The 15,516-nt window shown below is 40.9% G+C and overlaps 2 protein-coding genes across 2 annotated transcripts; both read right to left on the bottom strand.

Annotated features, from left to right (window-relative positions):
* Window positions 1-1,296: 1,296 nt before the first annotated feature.
* On the bottom strand, window positions 1,297-3,006 carry LOC115009947 (ecto-ADP-ribosyltransferase 5-like). The gene is given in 2 exon segments (XM_029434288.1): window positions 1,297-2,690; window positions 2,808-3,006. Coding segments are annotated over 2 exon segments (825 nt in total). The 5' UTR covers window positions 2,874-3,006; the 3' UTR covers window positions 1,297-1,931.
* Window positions 3,007-3,817: 811 nt separating this feature from the next.
* On the bottom strand, window positions 3,818-5,417 carry LOC115009938 (NAD(P)(+)--arginine ADP-ribosyltransferase 1-like). The gene is made up of 3 exons (XM_029434278.1): window positions 5,334-5,417; window positions 5,003-5,078; window positions 3,818-4,908 (listed from the first exon to the last, which is right to left on the bottom strand). Exons 2-3 carry the CDS (start codon window positions 5,057-5,059, stop codon window positions 4,126-4,128), a joined length of 840 nt encoding a protein of 279 aa, XP_029290138.1. The 5' UTR covers window positions 5,060-5,078; window positions 5,334-5,417; the 3' UTR covers window positions 3,818-4,125.
* Between the last annotated feature and the right edge of the window lie 10,099 nt (window positions 5,418-15,516).

Genomic DNA, 15,516 nt, shown 5'->3' with positions numbered 1-15,516 from the left:
CAGTGCAAGTTACACATGTAGCTACGTGTAAAGTGATTCTCTCTGTCAACAAGATCCGTTTTTTCTGTGCAACAGTCACGTTTCTCAAGCTCTACACCAGGGGTGGTGAACTCCGGCCTCCGGGCCCACGAGACCCGCAAGACCATTTCATCCGGCCCTCGAGGTATTTCATAAACACACGCAAAAAATCCACTAGAAAAAAAACAACAATAATCTAGACAGCAATAGACGGGCGATTGACTGTTTTTCCTGGTCACGGTCAGGGTCCTTGAACACAACACGAGTGGAACGTGTCATCACGTCATGTCAAAAAACTTCAATATTATACGAGACTGTCGTTAACATCAATGAACGCAGCATGGCGAGTGAGAAGAGAAAAAGCTGGATGCGGAATGTCACACTTTCCAGGAGAAATGGACGAATGATTATTTCTTTGTGGACGTAAAAGGCCAGTGTGTCTAGTTTGTGCGGACGCGCTTGCTGTGATGAAATGTGCAATACTCACTTTATTTTCTATCAACCACTTTGTACTTATATTATTTTTTATTCTATTTAATTATTGTGTACTGCCTTTTTAATTCATATGTTCTTTTGCTGTGACAAGATACATTTCCCCGTTGTGGGACTAATAAAGGATTGCTGATTTCTGATAAAACAGAAAGATACATGGATAAAAAAGTTGCTTTTTTTTCACAGCATAAAAGAAAAGTGAAATGAATGGGCTGCGTCTTAAAAGAAATTGCAGAGGTTATGAGTTCAACAATTAGTATGGCCCTCGAAGGATGTTGTAAAAAATGAAATGGCCCTTGATAGGAAAGGTTCCCAGCCCCTACTCTACACTTTCAAGTCATTTTTCCTTTCTCCAACTCCTTTTAAAGTATAGAAATGACATTTTCTCCTAAAAATGCAGAGGAGATGACGGGACTTTCTTCCACCTGGAGTATAATCGGTGGTCTTCCACACAGGCAGCATAGAGTCCCAAAAACATCCATCAAAAGTACAGTGTATGTTGCCTGAGAGGCAAAACCCACAAAACACTTGCTACTGCTAAAACTTAATTGACATGAGCACAAGTTATTACTCAAAGTGATAACTTGTAACTTTTTGATCAACAGCGAGACAGTGTGAAGACAGTGAGAGGACAGCGAGAGGACAGCGAGAGGACAGCGAGAGGACAGCGAGACAGCGAGAGGACAGTGAGAGGACAGTGAGACAGCGAGAGGACATTAAGGTATATTAGCATACAAATTAAACTGAAACTGTAAAAACATTTGACAAACCTGCAATTTGTGAAAGACAAGCGGGTGTTTATTGTTTTTTTCTGGACACATTGACATTTGATACAATAACATTGTGGGAAGGATTATGCTTCCAGTTTAAATGCAGATTACATGGGAAATACTCAACACAATGTATTATACAGTGACCAACTCTTGATATTCAACACACATTTCCTCACAGAAAAGCGACCGACGCTTCACAGATGCTTAATCAGTCTCTGAAAAGCTCTTTAATGCCATTTACTATTTCTCATTCACCCACAGTGTGAGTTATTTGGAACAATCCACATTAATACTCTTCATAATATGTTCAGCATTTTATTAAATCCACTGTCTCTCTCTGTTGGGCTGAAAAGTGATTTAATATTCTCAACAAGACAGATCCATTATAACAATTACAATTACTTATAATTTATATTCATTTATCTATATGGTCCTTTCTTTAACATGTGTTGCACGGTATAACCTCCACACCTCTGGCTATTCAATTTTTAAATTTAATTTGATATTGTCAAATTATTAAAGAAATAATGTCGTTTCCTGTGTGTATAACAAAGAATTCCATATTCAAATGATATTTGATTAAAGATCATTTGCAATACTTAATATAGTACATTGCAAAATTGCATTTCCTGTGTGAGCTTGCTTATTTCAGAAAAGAGCACAATTCAAATTGGAAAGAGGCTCGCGTGTACTTTTGACTTTATAGACCACTTCACATGGAAGACTCAGATCGTCAGATCGGGTCTTTATCTCTGTGACTTTAAAGACCTCATAAGGAGGAATCAGAATTTCTCCTTCTAAATCGCCAATCTTAGAGTACAGCGAGATATCTGCTCCCAAGCATGTGACAATCTCAAAGCATGACTTCTCCCCAAAATTGGTGCTGGTGTACTGACCCATTGAGCTGGAGGTGAAGGAGCCAAAGCGAATCTCCTTGTTGAGAACATCTCGACTAAAGTAGGTGTTGACTCTGCGGTAGCCAGTGAGACATCTTTCCCCTTCAGGTTTGCGAGCGTTGAGAGTTTGGAGGGCGTCAGTCAGGAAAAAGTGAAGGGTGTGATACCTGAAACTGGTATCGTACTCATGTTTCTGGGTTCGAACTGCATTATTAAAATCAAGCTAGATGTTTGGCTTGTCGAGGGTATAAACATAAATAGCCATTATCTGTTCTTTCCCCAGGTAGGTGGGAGGTCGCTTTCTGATTTTACGCTTCCATTTTTGGTTGTGGTATTTCTCTGCTTCATCCCAGGCCTTTTGGAAGTTGCAGTCTCCGTTTTTTTCATTCTCCAAGTATTCAGTTTGCACCTTAGACTTCATTTGGACTTTGCAGCCATCATACATGTCATCAACAGAGTCTGGAGCCGTATCCAGTTGAAGGCAACTATTTAGCCTGGGTTCAGCGAAGCGCTTTAAAGAAATAAGAGACATTATGAGAACACATTAAGTTGTTTTATGGTCTGACTTACAGTAAATTGGTGCACAGCAGTTACACTTAAGCTAGCCATCATCCAGCATATACGCTACCATTGCAATTCCTGTAGAGAGTCCATATGTGATTAGCATTGCTGCCCAAACTGCCATCATTGCCATCTTCCACCAAAACCTGGAGACACTGTTAAATAAAATAATCTCTGGCAACTTGTGGAGTCAGAAACAGCTTTCAATGTGACAGCCTTGTCTGTCTATGCAGTCTTCCCTGACAGAGGGTTCAATACACTTATCTAGTAAGCAGTTAGGGAAGTTAAACAGTGGGTGTAATCTACAGTAAGACACATCAGTGTCATACAATAAAGAAGAAACAGTTTTGCAAGATAAAAATGGCCATAAAAGGAAACCATGGCTTATCTTCACAAATCTGTAGCTTAGAGTACAGCATCTCCTCCAGACCATGTGACAAGTCAGTGTGAGGACGTAAGAGCCAGAAACGCTTGTTGAAATCAGCTGACTATTTGAGTTTCATACAAAACACATTGCACCCAGTTTTCATATTAATGTTATGTCTTTTGCAACAATAATGAAAAAAAAGTTTGAACCGCATGAGTTTGGACCTGTAGAATGATGTGTTCTCATAGGTCAGACAATCAGGAAGAAAGCATAACAAATAAGGAGTTATAGAGTCAACTTGGGACACAGTATACACCTTTTTTTACAATGTTACTTTCAGTAAGCAATATTCTTATAATTGTGTGTAAATTATTGGATTTTCAGCAACAAGTTTGGCTCTGTTGCCTTCCTCTAACACTACTTAATGCCATGCATTGATATGGTCTATAAATCGCACCCTTCCCAAAACAGAAAGCAAGTTTATGATCTCCCACACAGTCTTTGATCAGGTTTGGAATATGAAAATAAAGTATACCTACCAGTGTATGTATATTACATTTCACACACACACACACACATTTGTATTTCTATGAGCTCAAGCAATCACTAGGGTTGGCTCATGTCTAGTCTGTCACTAGGCTTATCCTATCAGTTTTGAACTGATAGTCAAGTAGTGTGTGTGCAAAAGAAAATGTAAAAGCATTTCACAAAAGGCACAATTTGTGAAACAATGGAATTTTATTACATTTGTTTTTCTTTGATGCATTAGAGTTATCTTAGTGCAGATGACATGGAGAATACTACATCAACACAGTTAGAGATCTAAATAAGTTCTGCACTTATTTGACCATTATAGTTGTAATCATTCAAATGTAAATATACTGGCACAGTCCTTGTGTATATTAAGAGACTAGTCATGACATCATGCCTTTATTTAAATCATATTGCAAATACATTTTGAAAAAAAAAAAAGTCAAATCAATATGTTATTTTGCGGTTTTGTTAACGTCACATTATGTTAAAATGGGTGAGACTGCTTATTTCCAAAAAGAGCACAGTTCAAATTTGAAATATTTTTTCGTACACTTTTCAGTTTATAAACAACCTGACATGGAAGACTCTTCTGGACAGATCTCCTCTCAATCTTTGTGACTTTAAAGACCTCATAAGGAGGAATGAGGGCTTCCCTCTCAGACTCCCCGAGTTTAGAGAAGAGAGAGACGTCTGCTCCGGAGCATGTGATAATCTCAAAGCATGACTTGTCCCCAAATCGCTCAGCGCTGGTGTACCAACCCATGGAGCTGGAGGTGAAGGAGCCAAAGCGAATCTCCTTGTTGAGAACATCTTGACTAAAGTAGGTGTTGACTCTGCGGTAGCCAGTGAGACATCTTTCCCCTTTAGGTTTGCGAGCGTTGAGAGTTTGGAGGGCGTCAGTCAGGAAAAAGTGAAGGGTGTGATATCTAAATGTAGTCTTGTACTTAGATTTCTGTGTTCGAACTGCATCATTAAAATCAAGGTAGAGGTTTGGCTTGTCGAGGGTATAAACATAAATAGCCATTATCTGTTCTTTCCCCAGGGAGGTGGAAGGTCGCTTTCCCTTACCCTTCCATTTTTTGTTGAAGTATTTTTCTGCTTCGGTCCAGGCCAAAGTGAAATTTTTGTCTTTGTTTTTCTCATTAATCAGGTACTCCTTCTTTACTCTGTACGCCATCTTGTCTTTGCAACCAGTGTACATGTCATCAACAGCGTTTGAAGCCAAATCCAGTGGAACTTGACCATTTAACCTAGTTCCTGCAGAGCTCTGAAAAATCATAGAAATAAAAAGCTTACATGGTGGTAATCTTTCCTACTGAGCAGTCACGATTAAGCAAGGTGCCACCCAATTTATACACTACCTTTGCAATTCCTATGGAGACTATTAGCAATGCAGTCCAAACTGCCATCATTGCCATCTTCCAACAGTATAGAAACCTACACACAAAAATACTTCTTTCAGTAAACTAAAGAAATCTTTAACATTTTCTGTGTAAATAATTCAGCTATCTTATTTGAATCTGCTGGCTTCCTCTAACCTTGCAGAGTAATGTTAATTTCCCTGACATAAAAATAATGATGTAAAATCAAAAAAGATTGAAAGGGACTTGAAGTAGACTCCTTAATATTTGTTTGGAATGCAGATTAACCATCTAGACGGGGATATCAAGGGCAGAAATGTGTTTCACTTACCACAGTTCGGCTCTCTCATGGTGTAGCACTGCTTTGGTGACTTGGGTGTAATCTCTTAAAATGAGCTCCTGCTTGTGTTTCACCAGCTGCAGGACATTCCAATCAGGGGCGGGACCTTCCTGAGGACTACGCAGTCAACTAATTTCCTCGTTGATTGTAACGGATTATATTGGTCTGTGTATCTGGGAATCACACATTTGTACGTAAGACCGTACCTCAAGACAAGAAGTGTTTTAATTCTTTGTAAAAGACATTTCAAGACACAGGATGAACAGTAAACCGTACTATACATGTGTATGTAGAAAGAGTCCATGTACTGTATCTATATGGTGTTATCCAAACTGCTCTGTTGGTCATTTTACAAAAAAAACAAAATAGCACAAAATATTGTTCATTAATGAAATGTACAATACATTATTTCTACAGGGTAAAATATTATATCACATTGCATACAGTGGGGTAGTTACTCTAGATATGTTGAAATGGTATGCTACTTTTAATACTATAAAAATGATTGAATGAATTCAATTGATTGATTGATTTGTTTGTTTGAGTGCACTGCCCGTATGGGCTTAAGACACTAGACAGAAAATACAAACAGGATGGCCACGTGACAATCTTGCCAACACAACAATCTCGTCAGTAAAGAGCCAACTCAACACATTACCTAAAGACAACCAAAACAAATTAGGGTTTTAAAGTGATTCTTTTTCTTCAAACAAATGAGGGTGGTGATGGCCTAGTGGTCTAGTGATATGACTTCCAAACAGAACATTCCCTGTAGTTAGTTCACTGTAAGTCTGGACTTACAAGTCATGTCTGCTAAATGACCTGTAATGTAAAAATGATTCCTCTCTGTAGATGGTGCAATGGAACACAAAATGAAATTCATCCTCACCATAAATGCATCAAGACTTTATCTGCTTGCCTCACCAGCGATAAGGTACGCGTTCTTAACTGAGAGGAACCGCTGCCCTCTCTGTAAATGTTATACGGTTGTAGTTTCTGGTTATTGAGCTTTTTGACCAAATCTCCTCCTTCCATTCGTTATCCCTTTTTTTTTTTTACTTTTTACTACTGCAAATTCATCCTCAAAATTAGACAGCAATCATATACTTTATACATATATTTAAATACATATTGAGATTATATTCTATTTTATTACAACAGTTCTTTGTATCTTTTAGATACTTGGCTCTCCAGTCCTGGTAGAACATTTCTCAATAACTCTAATAGTTTTAGGGTTTGAATAACCCTAAAACGTAGCAAAGATGGTTGGGTTGGGATTTGTATGTTCTATTACTGAGACCATTACATTTATGTTGTTGTTCAGGGGAAATATCTCATTTTTATGTCAATAATTAACAAAAGAGTTGAAAATGGTTTAGTATTTTTTTATTATATTTTTTAGTTTCAGTTTAGCAAAACATTTTTATTTCCTTATAACTTTCAAAAACAATTGATACATTATCTCAATGACAAACATCACAAGCTAAAGTGTCCCATTAAGTCACCCCTCTTTGATCAATGGCTAACTCAATATCAGCAGAATATTAATCAGCTCCAGCAGAGCACTAAATTAATTATTATCAACAAGATGAACAAGATGCATGCTAACATCATCGCAATGCTGCTTGTTTGCCAGTAAGTTAAACTGCCTTCATAATATGTTTTTATTTGCTCTTGATTCAAATTACAATTTAAATCTCTCCTTGGTTATTTGGTGCTCTGTAGCTTGTAGATCACAATGCACCATGGGTCATCTGTCAGGACATCAGTGATTTTGAAGACCTCATAGGGAGGGATCAGCACCTGTCCCATTTGGTTTGTGGCACAGTAATGTGTTATATCAGCACCAAAGCATGAGTAGATCTCAAAACAAGAAACATTGCCATTAAAATCAAATGAGTGCTTGCTTGAAGTTACCCACGTGAAAGCATCAAAACGCATGTTGTGTTAATGACATTGTCGTCAAAGTGTTTCCGTGTCCTGTGATAGGTGGTTCTGCACGACGTCTGATTGGGACGCAGAACTCGAATGTCATCCGTCAGGTAGAAGTAGAAAAAATGGAACTTAAATCTGTATGTGCCGTACTTTTGTTTCCCTGTATTCACTGCTTGGTTGAAATCGTGTTGGATATCTTTCACCTTTGTGTACATGTACACAACAGTAGCATGATCTTCTTTCAGGTGCATGAGCACAGGGTGTCTTGCACTGCTTTCAGCTGAAGCCCAGGCAATACCGAAGTTTCTGTTGAAGTGCCTCTCAAACACGCCAAACAGGTCAATCACAGAGGCTGCTTTAGACCAGCAACCATCAAACATGTCATCAATGGAATCTGTCGCCATATCCAGAGGTACAGCAACAGTCTTAGTTTTCTGCAGTGACAGATAAGAAACAGTGAGAAAAAAAAGGTTTTTTGCATATTCAGTGTAAATTTGCAAACAAAAGTAACCAGTAAAATGTGTAGAAATGGGTCATGATACAAAAGGAGCGCAACCACCAACAACACACACAGGGTTGCCCAGTTCCTGTGTGACTTCAGCTTACACACTGGTCTTATGCCAAACTTCATATCTGAAAGAGAAAAAAAACCTCATAAAGCCGAACTAAAAAAAATACTAACCAAAGTATGTATGTAAATGTATTTTCCAACTCTTTCAAAATCATGAATATTCATTGGACTTTGTATAATAATATTAATATGAATATAATATTCATATTACATTTAATTTGTATTGTACCTTTCCTACAAGAAATGCAGAACAAATTGCTTTACAAAAAGAGGAAATAGACATAGAATGAACATAAAGGCCAAGTTAATAGAAAATAAGATGGGACTAAAAACACTTAATATCACTGCATAACATAAAATGGAAAATAAAACCTACTGAATAATAATAATAATAATAATAAAATGAAAGTAAAGAAAGTTAACAAATATTAAAATCAGTATACGTATTTGCAGCACCCAAAATTATATATTTTTAAGACAAAAACTCAGGAAGTAGGTCTCTAAGGCTTTAAATAAACACAGCAGAGCCTACTTTCCACATATTTGTAATATATGATATATATTTAATATATTCTATTTGCATGTACATTGACTCCTTTGGTGTACTTACATCTGCAAGTAAAAGTATGAGCCGAGTGGCTGACCGTAAACAGGACCAACATAATATTTAGTTGTAGCCTGATCCATCAATAAACACCCTTATATTCTCTACCAACAATATATAACACCAGATAGTTTTTGTTTACCGGGAAGAGCTGAAGTGCGTTGTGAGCAAACCAGCTCAACAGGTTTGATAGCCCAGCTGTTGCAGCCAGGAGCTGCCCACCCAGCACCTCCCTACACACCCTGCCCTCACCTCCCCCAACACAGCCACCCAGGCTGTCCTCATGCAACCCCCCTCCCCCCAATCACCCCATGGACAATGCATCTTGATGGACCTGCTTGGCGTTGATAAAAAGATCATGTGAAGAAATGGTTTTATCATCATTTAAAGTAAGGAAAGGAGAAGGGGAAGCAAGGGTGGATATTTGACAGAGATATTTCACACTTCTCACAGCAGAGCAGAGGAGTAGTTAAATATTAAAGTCCTTTGACCTAAGAGATATTTGACAGAGGTATTTCATACGAGTCACAGCAGAGAAGACAAGTAGTCAGATATTGAACTCCTTTAGCCTAAGGGATATCTGACAGACACATGCTAGTCACAGCAGAGGAGACTAGTAGTCAGGTATTGAACTCCTTTAGCCTAAGGGATATCTGACAGACACATACTAGTCACAGCAGAGAAGACGAGTAGTCAAATATTGAACTCCTTTAGCCTAAGGGATATCTGACAGACACATACTAGTCACAGCAGAGGAGACGAGTAGTCAAATATTGAACTCCTTTAGCCTAAGGGATATCTGACAGACACATACTAGTCACAGCAGAGGAGACGAGTAGTCAAATATTGAACTCCTTTAGCCTAAGGGATATCTGACAGAAACATACTAGTCACAGCAGAGGAGACTAGTAGTCAGGTATTGCCTTAGACTGAAAAGGTTAAACCAGCGTGTTTAATAACGGCTTTATCTGGATTTGACCTTAAACGAAATTTGGGACTCACAGTGACGATTGTGTTTTAACTTACTTTGTACAACGGGAACAAAGGGAAGTAAAGTATCGACCAGAGAAGTCGAAAGCCCGCTTGAGTTTTTTATGAAGACCAAGTATGGTGAGAAGAGTTGTAAACATTTAAAAACCTGCCAATACTACAGGTTTCCAGATGGGGGTTCACTGAGTTTAGCACAACTCTCACGATTGGGGAAAATTATGCAGGAAAAAAAAAAGATTTAAGGAAGTCAAAGAAAGTGGAAACTAAGCAATTAGATGACTTTGACAGTCATAAGGTTAGCTTTAAAATGTGGGAAAATGAAGCAAGAGAAAGAGAAAAGAAAAAAATGTGCAAAACTGTACCGACGGTGGAGACACAAGGCATGAAAGATATGGGGAGAACAGACAACAATTCTCAGGAATCTTCTTTGTATCCTTCTCTATGCAGAGTGGACCCTGACCTCCACGCATGTCCTCCACATGTTCCCGTTACATCACCGTATCAACAACCTCTACGTCAGCCACCACCATCGCCTGCTGCGCCATCTCTGACACACCGATGAGCAGCCTGCTAAACCTCATCTCATCTGCAGGGAGCAGTGGTGCACTCCCCTCCTTTAAGGATGAAGGGACCGAAGAGGCAGACAGAAGATCATATCATCACATTCATGATACCAGAAGTGGAAGAAGACCTCGACCCTCTCCCCCTAATGAAAAACCCTCTTTTAACCTTCCTATGGTGCAAGTAGCAGGATTAGAAGGCTCAATAATGGTACAGAGACCATGGACAGACAGAGAGATGGTGGATGCAGTGGGTAGTGGATGAAGTAAAAGAAGCGCTTGAGGTTGCTTTCCATGCAAGAATAGACATGAACAAAATCACTACCTGCAGACAAGAGATTGGTGAAAATGTCCAAGATTACTACATCAGACTTCACAATATCTTCAATGAACACAGCGGTCTCCAGGAACCCCGTGACCTTGGAAATGAAAGAGGCTATTGGGAGTGTCTTCTTAAACAATGCTTTCTGCAAAACCTCCTCCCATCTGTCTCATCTGCAGTAAAATTGAGCTGTGTTGGCTATGAAGAAGCTCGCCTACTCGAGGTCATCAGACACGCCTGTCATGCTGAGAAACAAGCGGTAATGAAGGAAAAGGAGGAAACAGAGCAGAAAGAAAAACAAAAGGAGACATCAGAGTTCGCCATGATACAGGCTGTATAATACATGACCTGGAGCCAACAAAAACACCAGCAGCAACATGGAGGGATGTCTGGCTACAACAGAAGAGGCAGAGGGAAAGAGAGAGAGGACAAGGCTACAACAGGAAAGGCTTCCAACCACTTGGGAGAGATGTGTGTTACATTTGCCGCCAGAGGGGCCACTGGGGAGCTGAGTGTTCACATAGAATGGACAGCGGATTCCAACAACAGAGACCCCACTTTTCCTCACCTCAGACATCAGATTGAACCGAGGCCAGTGGAGAGACATGTGGAGGGGGAGGGAGATACCTGACTACAGAGACACAGGAAAAAGGAAGTAAACAAAGCACACACACACACACACACACACACACACACACACACACACACACACACGCTCATGCAATGAAGAACAGCTTACTCAGCTAACCACACACTCTGACACACACACACTCATACATGAACAACATCAGACAATCCTTAGTGCAATTGCATTTTTAGAAGAAGCTAACAAACCAACAGCTCAGGTTGGCACATATACAAAGTATTCAACTGAACCATTTAAGGTTTTACCTGAAACCAGTCTAGTGGTTGGTGGACAGGTTCTTACATTTTTGGTTGATTCAGGAGCGACATATTCGGTCATAATGAAATCATCTATATTTCAACCTAAAATGAGTGGTAAATATGTGTATTCCCAGGGCGCATCTGGTCTCACTCAAAAAGAAAACTTCACTGTGCCTATACGATGTTCACATGACATAGATGGGGATAATTTAAACACAAAACATTCTTTTTTGTTATCTCCTGCCTGTCCAGTAAATCTTCTAGGTAGAGATTTAATGATCAGGCTGATAATTAGTCTCATGTCCACCCCTAGTGGTCTTAAAGTGATTCGAGAACACCCCATAGATCACACTCTGGTTCAGTACAGCCCATCAGATCTATATGTCTACCAGACCATTGTTATGAGGACATATTTTACAAAGATGTAAATTATATTCTCCAGTGCTCTTCTTTTTTTTGTGATCTCAATCTCATTGACATCTAAACAACAGGAGGTGTTCCGCGTTGACTGATCAGCTGCTCACGTGTCCTTGTCCAAATCAGCCAGTGATCAATGGAGCGATTTGGATCCCTTCACAGCAGAGTGTCTCTCTATTTCTGATTGGGAAAACACAGAGGATCCTGAGGTCATGTATTCGCCCTCTACAAGCCTGTATAAGAAACCATTCTTTCTTATTACACCTGCCTTAAGATCTGTGTATTTATTTGATGTGCACGATCCACTGAAGGACACACAATCATCTCACATGCTTCTCTCTGATCCTTCCTTTCTCCAGCTCTTCAGGAAGTGCCGGCCTCCTTGTGGGCGAATGGGAAATCATTAAGAATGCACAACCTGTGATAATCACTCCCAAATCACACTTTCGACCCTGTAAATCACAATATCCCCTAAAACAGGAGGCTATTGATGGTATTACACCTGTTTTTGATTCTCTTTTGCAGGCCGGAGTAATTGTCCCCTGCCCGGATTCACCTGTTCGAACACCAATCTTCCCAGTAAAAAAGATCAGAGATGAGGGACAACCAACCGAATGGCGATTTGTACAGGACCTCAAAGCAGTGAATGATGCAGTACAGCCTCGTGCACCTAATGTACCAAATCCATTTACAATTTTGGCACAAACACCTTCAGCTTCACTGTGGTTTTCTGTAGTTGACCTCTCAAATGCTTTTTTCAGTGTTCCTGGGCACGAAGACAGCCAGTTCTGGTTTGCTTTCAACTTGAAGGGCAAGGTACACTTTCTCTTGTCTCTGTCAAGACTACTGTGAGTCTCCCACACTCTACAATGAGGCCCTTAGGTCCAGTCTTGAGCCACTGGCACTCAGCCCTGGCACTGCTCTGTTGCAGTATGTAGATGATCTCCTCATTGCTTCTCCATCGAAAGAACAGTGTCAAAAAGACACTATCACCCTTCTCAAACACCTTGCCTCAGAAAAACATCACCTTCTTGGGTCATAACATCTCAGGGGAAGGCAAACCCTTGTCCCCTAAGCGAGTCCAGGCCATTATAAGTCTCCCAAAACCTAGGACAAAGAAACAGATGATGTCATTTTTGGGCATGTGTTCATATTGTAGGACATTTATTCCTAACTATGCTCAACTTGAACAGCCTTTAGGGACACTCATTCATGGCAAAGGTCTCTCCTCAGAGGACCGTATAGCTTGGACAACTCAGGCTGAGGATTCTTTCAAAAACTTGAAACTTGCTCTGCAATCATCTCCCACTCTAGGTCTACCTCATTTAGAGAAGCCATTCACACAGGCAGTCAATGAAAAGGGTGGGTGTATGACCTCAGTGAAAACAAAAACATGGCGGTAAAGATCGACCAGTAGGCTATTTTTCATCTAAGTTAGACGTTGTAGCGACAGGTCTTCCTCGCTGCTTGCGTGCAGTTGCAGCGGCAGAGAAAGCTCTGTTAGCCTCTCGTGATATTGTAGGTTACTCTGACGTCACCTTACTTGTTCCTCATGCAGTCTCACACATTCTGTTGGAACAGAAAACATCACACCTCTCTGGTGCTAGGTGGTTGAGATATCACACCACCCTCCTAGACATGCCCAATGTTACTGTGAAACGTTGTACTACACTTAACCCTGCTTCTCTTTTGCCCACTCCAGATAATGGCGAGGAGCATAACTGTTTGGCAGAACTAGATATTCTGTGCACTGCCCGCCCTGATCTGAAGGACACACCTCTCACTAATTCTGACCTAATTCTTTTTGTAGATGGCTCTGCTTCCAGGGATCCCACATCCGGCATAACACATGTGGGTTTCTCTGAACATGATACACTCATTTCCGGCTCTCTTCCTCATCACCTCTCAGCACAGGCAGCAGAGCTGATTGCTCTCACAGAAGCCTGTAAATTGGCCTCTAACAAATCAGCCACTGTCTACACTGACTCCACTGACCGATGCGTTCGGTGTAGTACATGATTTTGGGGCATTATGGAAACATAGAAACTTCCTAAAATCAGATGGTAAACCCATTCTGCATCACACTTTGATTTTGGCACTTCTAGAAGCTGTCCTCCTACCAACAACTATAGCTAATTGCAAATGCTCTGCACACACAGGGGGCATTAACTCTGTGTCACAGGGCAACGCCAGAGCAGATGCAGCTGCAAAAGCTGTCTCCCTGCTCACCCCTCCCCCTAAGGACACACGTATGTCTCTCTCATCTCTCCTCTCCTCTCTCACAGCTCTTCAGTCTATGGCTACGCAGATGAGCGCCGCCTCTGGTCATCTTGTGGCTCCATCTTTACAGACGCCACCTGGTGGGGACCAGATGGTAAGCCCTGCCTTCACAAAAGTCTCTTTCCGCACTATGCAAAATTGACACATGGGTTAGACCATGTGTCAAAGGGAGGAATGTTAAGTCTAATTAATGACTTTTGGTTCACAAAGGGCTTTTCAGCCTATGCACAAAAACACTGCCAAGCATGTGTCAACATTGGCAGACCAACTGCAGTAACACAGTTGCTCACCCAACACCTACACGACCTTTTGAGCACCTTATGATGGACTTCATTGAACTAAGCCCATTAGAAGGCAAAAAGTATTGTCTAGTAATGGTCGACATGTGGTCAAAATGGGTAGAAGTTTTCCCGGCTAGACACGCCACTGCAGTTACAGTGACCAAAGCTTTACTCCGTGAGATAATACCTCGCTGGGGCATTCCAACGAAAATTTCAAGTGACAATGGTCCTCATTTTGTTAACCATGCCGTTTCTGAACTGAGTTCATACCTAGGTATTGACCTCAGAAACCACTGTGCCTATCATCCAGCCAGTGGAAGAACTGTGGAGAGAGAGAACGGGACCATAAAAACAAAACTGGTCAAATGCTGTGATGAAACAGGCCTGTCATGGACACAAGCCCTGCCAATCGTACTGATTGAGAAATCGGCAATGAGAAAGAGAACACGGTCAGGTCTGTCACCTTATGAAATTTTGTTTGCAGCACCTCCCCACATTGGTGTGGATCATCCAAGACAACTACCACCGTCCACAGACACTTGTGAACATAACATGCTAACCTACTGCATTAACCTTTCCTCCACTCTTTCCGACATAAGGAAACAGGTGACAGCAGCTCTCCCATCACCTGCATCGACACCACTCCACAAATTAAAACCAGGTGATTTTGTGGTGGTAAAAGACTTCAGACGAAATAACTGGAAATCCAAACGGTGGCAAGGCCCGTTCCAGATCCTCCTCACCACCCACACGGCTGTGAAGATGGCAGAGAGAGCAACTTGGATCCACGCTAGCCACTGTAAAAAGGTGCCTCACCCCACTGACTCTCCAGAGTAGCACGAAGGGGGTAGCACCACACAAACTACAACCTAAAGATACAAGACAGAGAATCACCGAGGGTGTCGTTGAATCTAACTGGAAGGAGTTAGCCTCAGTTTGAGCAACGAGCGTCTTTTGACGTATGCAGTTACACTGCCCTCAAATCATCCGATTTAGGAGAAGTCATCAAGTGACCTGCAGACGAGTTTCTGTGTCACCCACGAGGGATCTACACGTCAATACGTCCATTCCAAGTTTCTCATTCTGCACATACATCACACAACACGCCCCAGAAATCAGAATCACCTGAGTCTGATTCTGATCTGATACAATGACAACTTTCTTTAGGTCACCTCCCTGCTTGCTCTTTGAAATCTCAGACACAGTTCTGAACAATAGCCACTTGCACTTCTTTTCATCCAGCCCATGATGACCTAGTCTAAATCTTTGTGAAGTTCTAGGTTTGATGTTTTAACGCCTGTGATGAAATTCTACATATTTGTTTTAGTT

This window comes from Cottoperca gobio, chromosome 1, assembly GCF_900634415.1.
Source record: "Cottoperca gobio chromosome 1, fCotGob3.1, whole genome shotgun sequence".
In the NCBI taxonomy this organism is placed as follows: domain Eukaryota; kingdom Metazoa; phylum Chordata; class Actinopteri; order Perciformes; family Bovichtidae; genus Cottoperca; species Cottoperca gobio.
Note: the sequence above shows the minus strand (reverse complement) of the source record. Positions and strands in the feature narration are given on the sequence as shown.

Coding starts and splice junctions, on each gene's coding strand:
- LOC115009938 (XM_029434278.1), bottom strand. CDS start 5,059: ATGGCAATGATGGCAGTTTGGACTGCATTGCTAATAGTCTCCATAGGA. Junction 4,909..5,002: donor TCTCCATAGGAATTGCAAAG/GTAGTGTATAAA, acceptor ATGATTTTTCAG/AGCTCTGCAGGAACTAGGTT.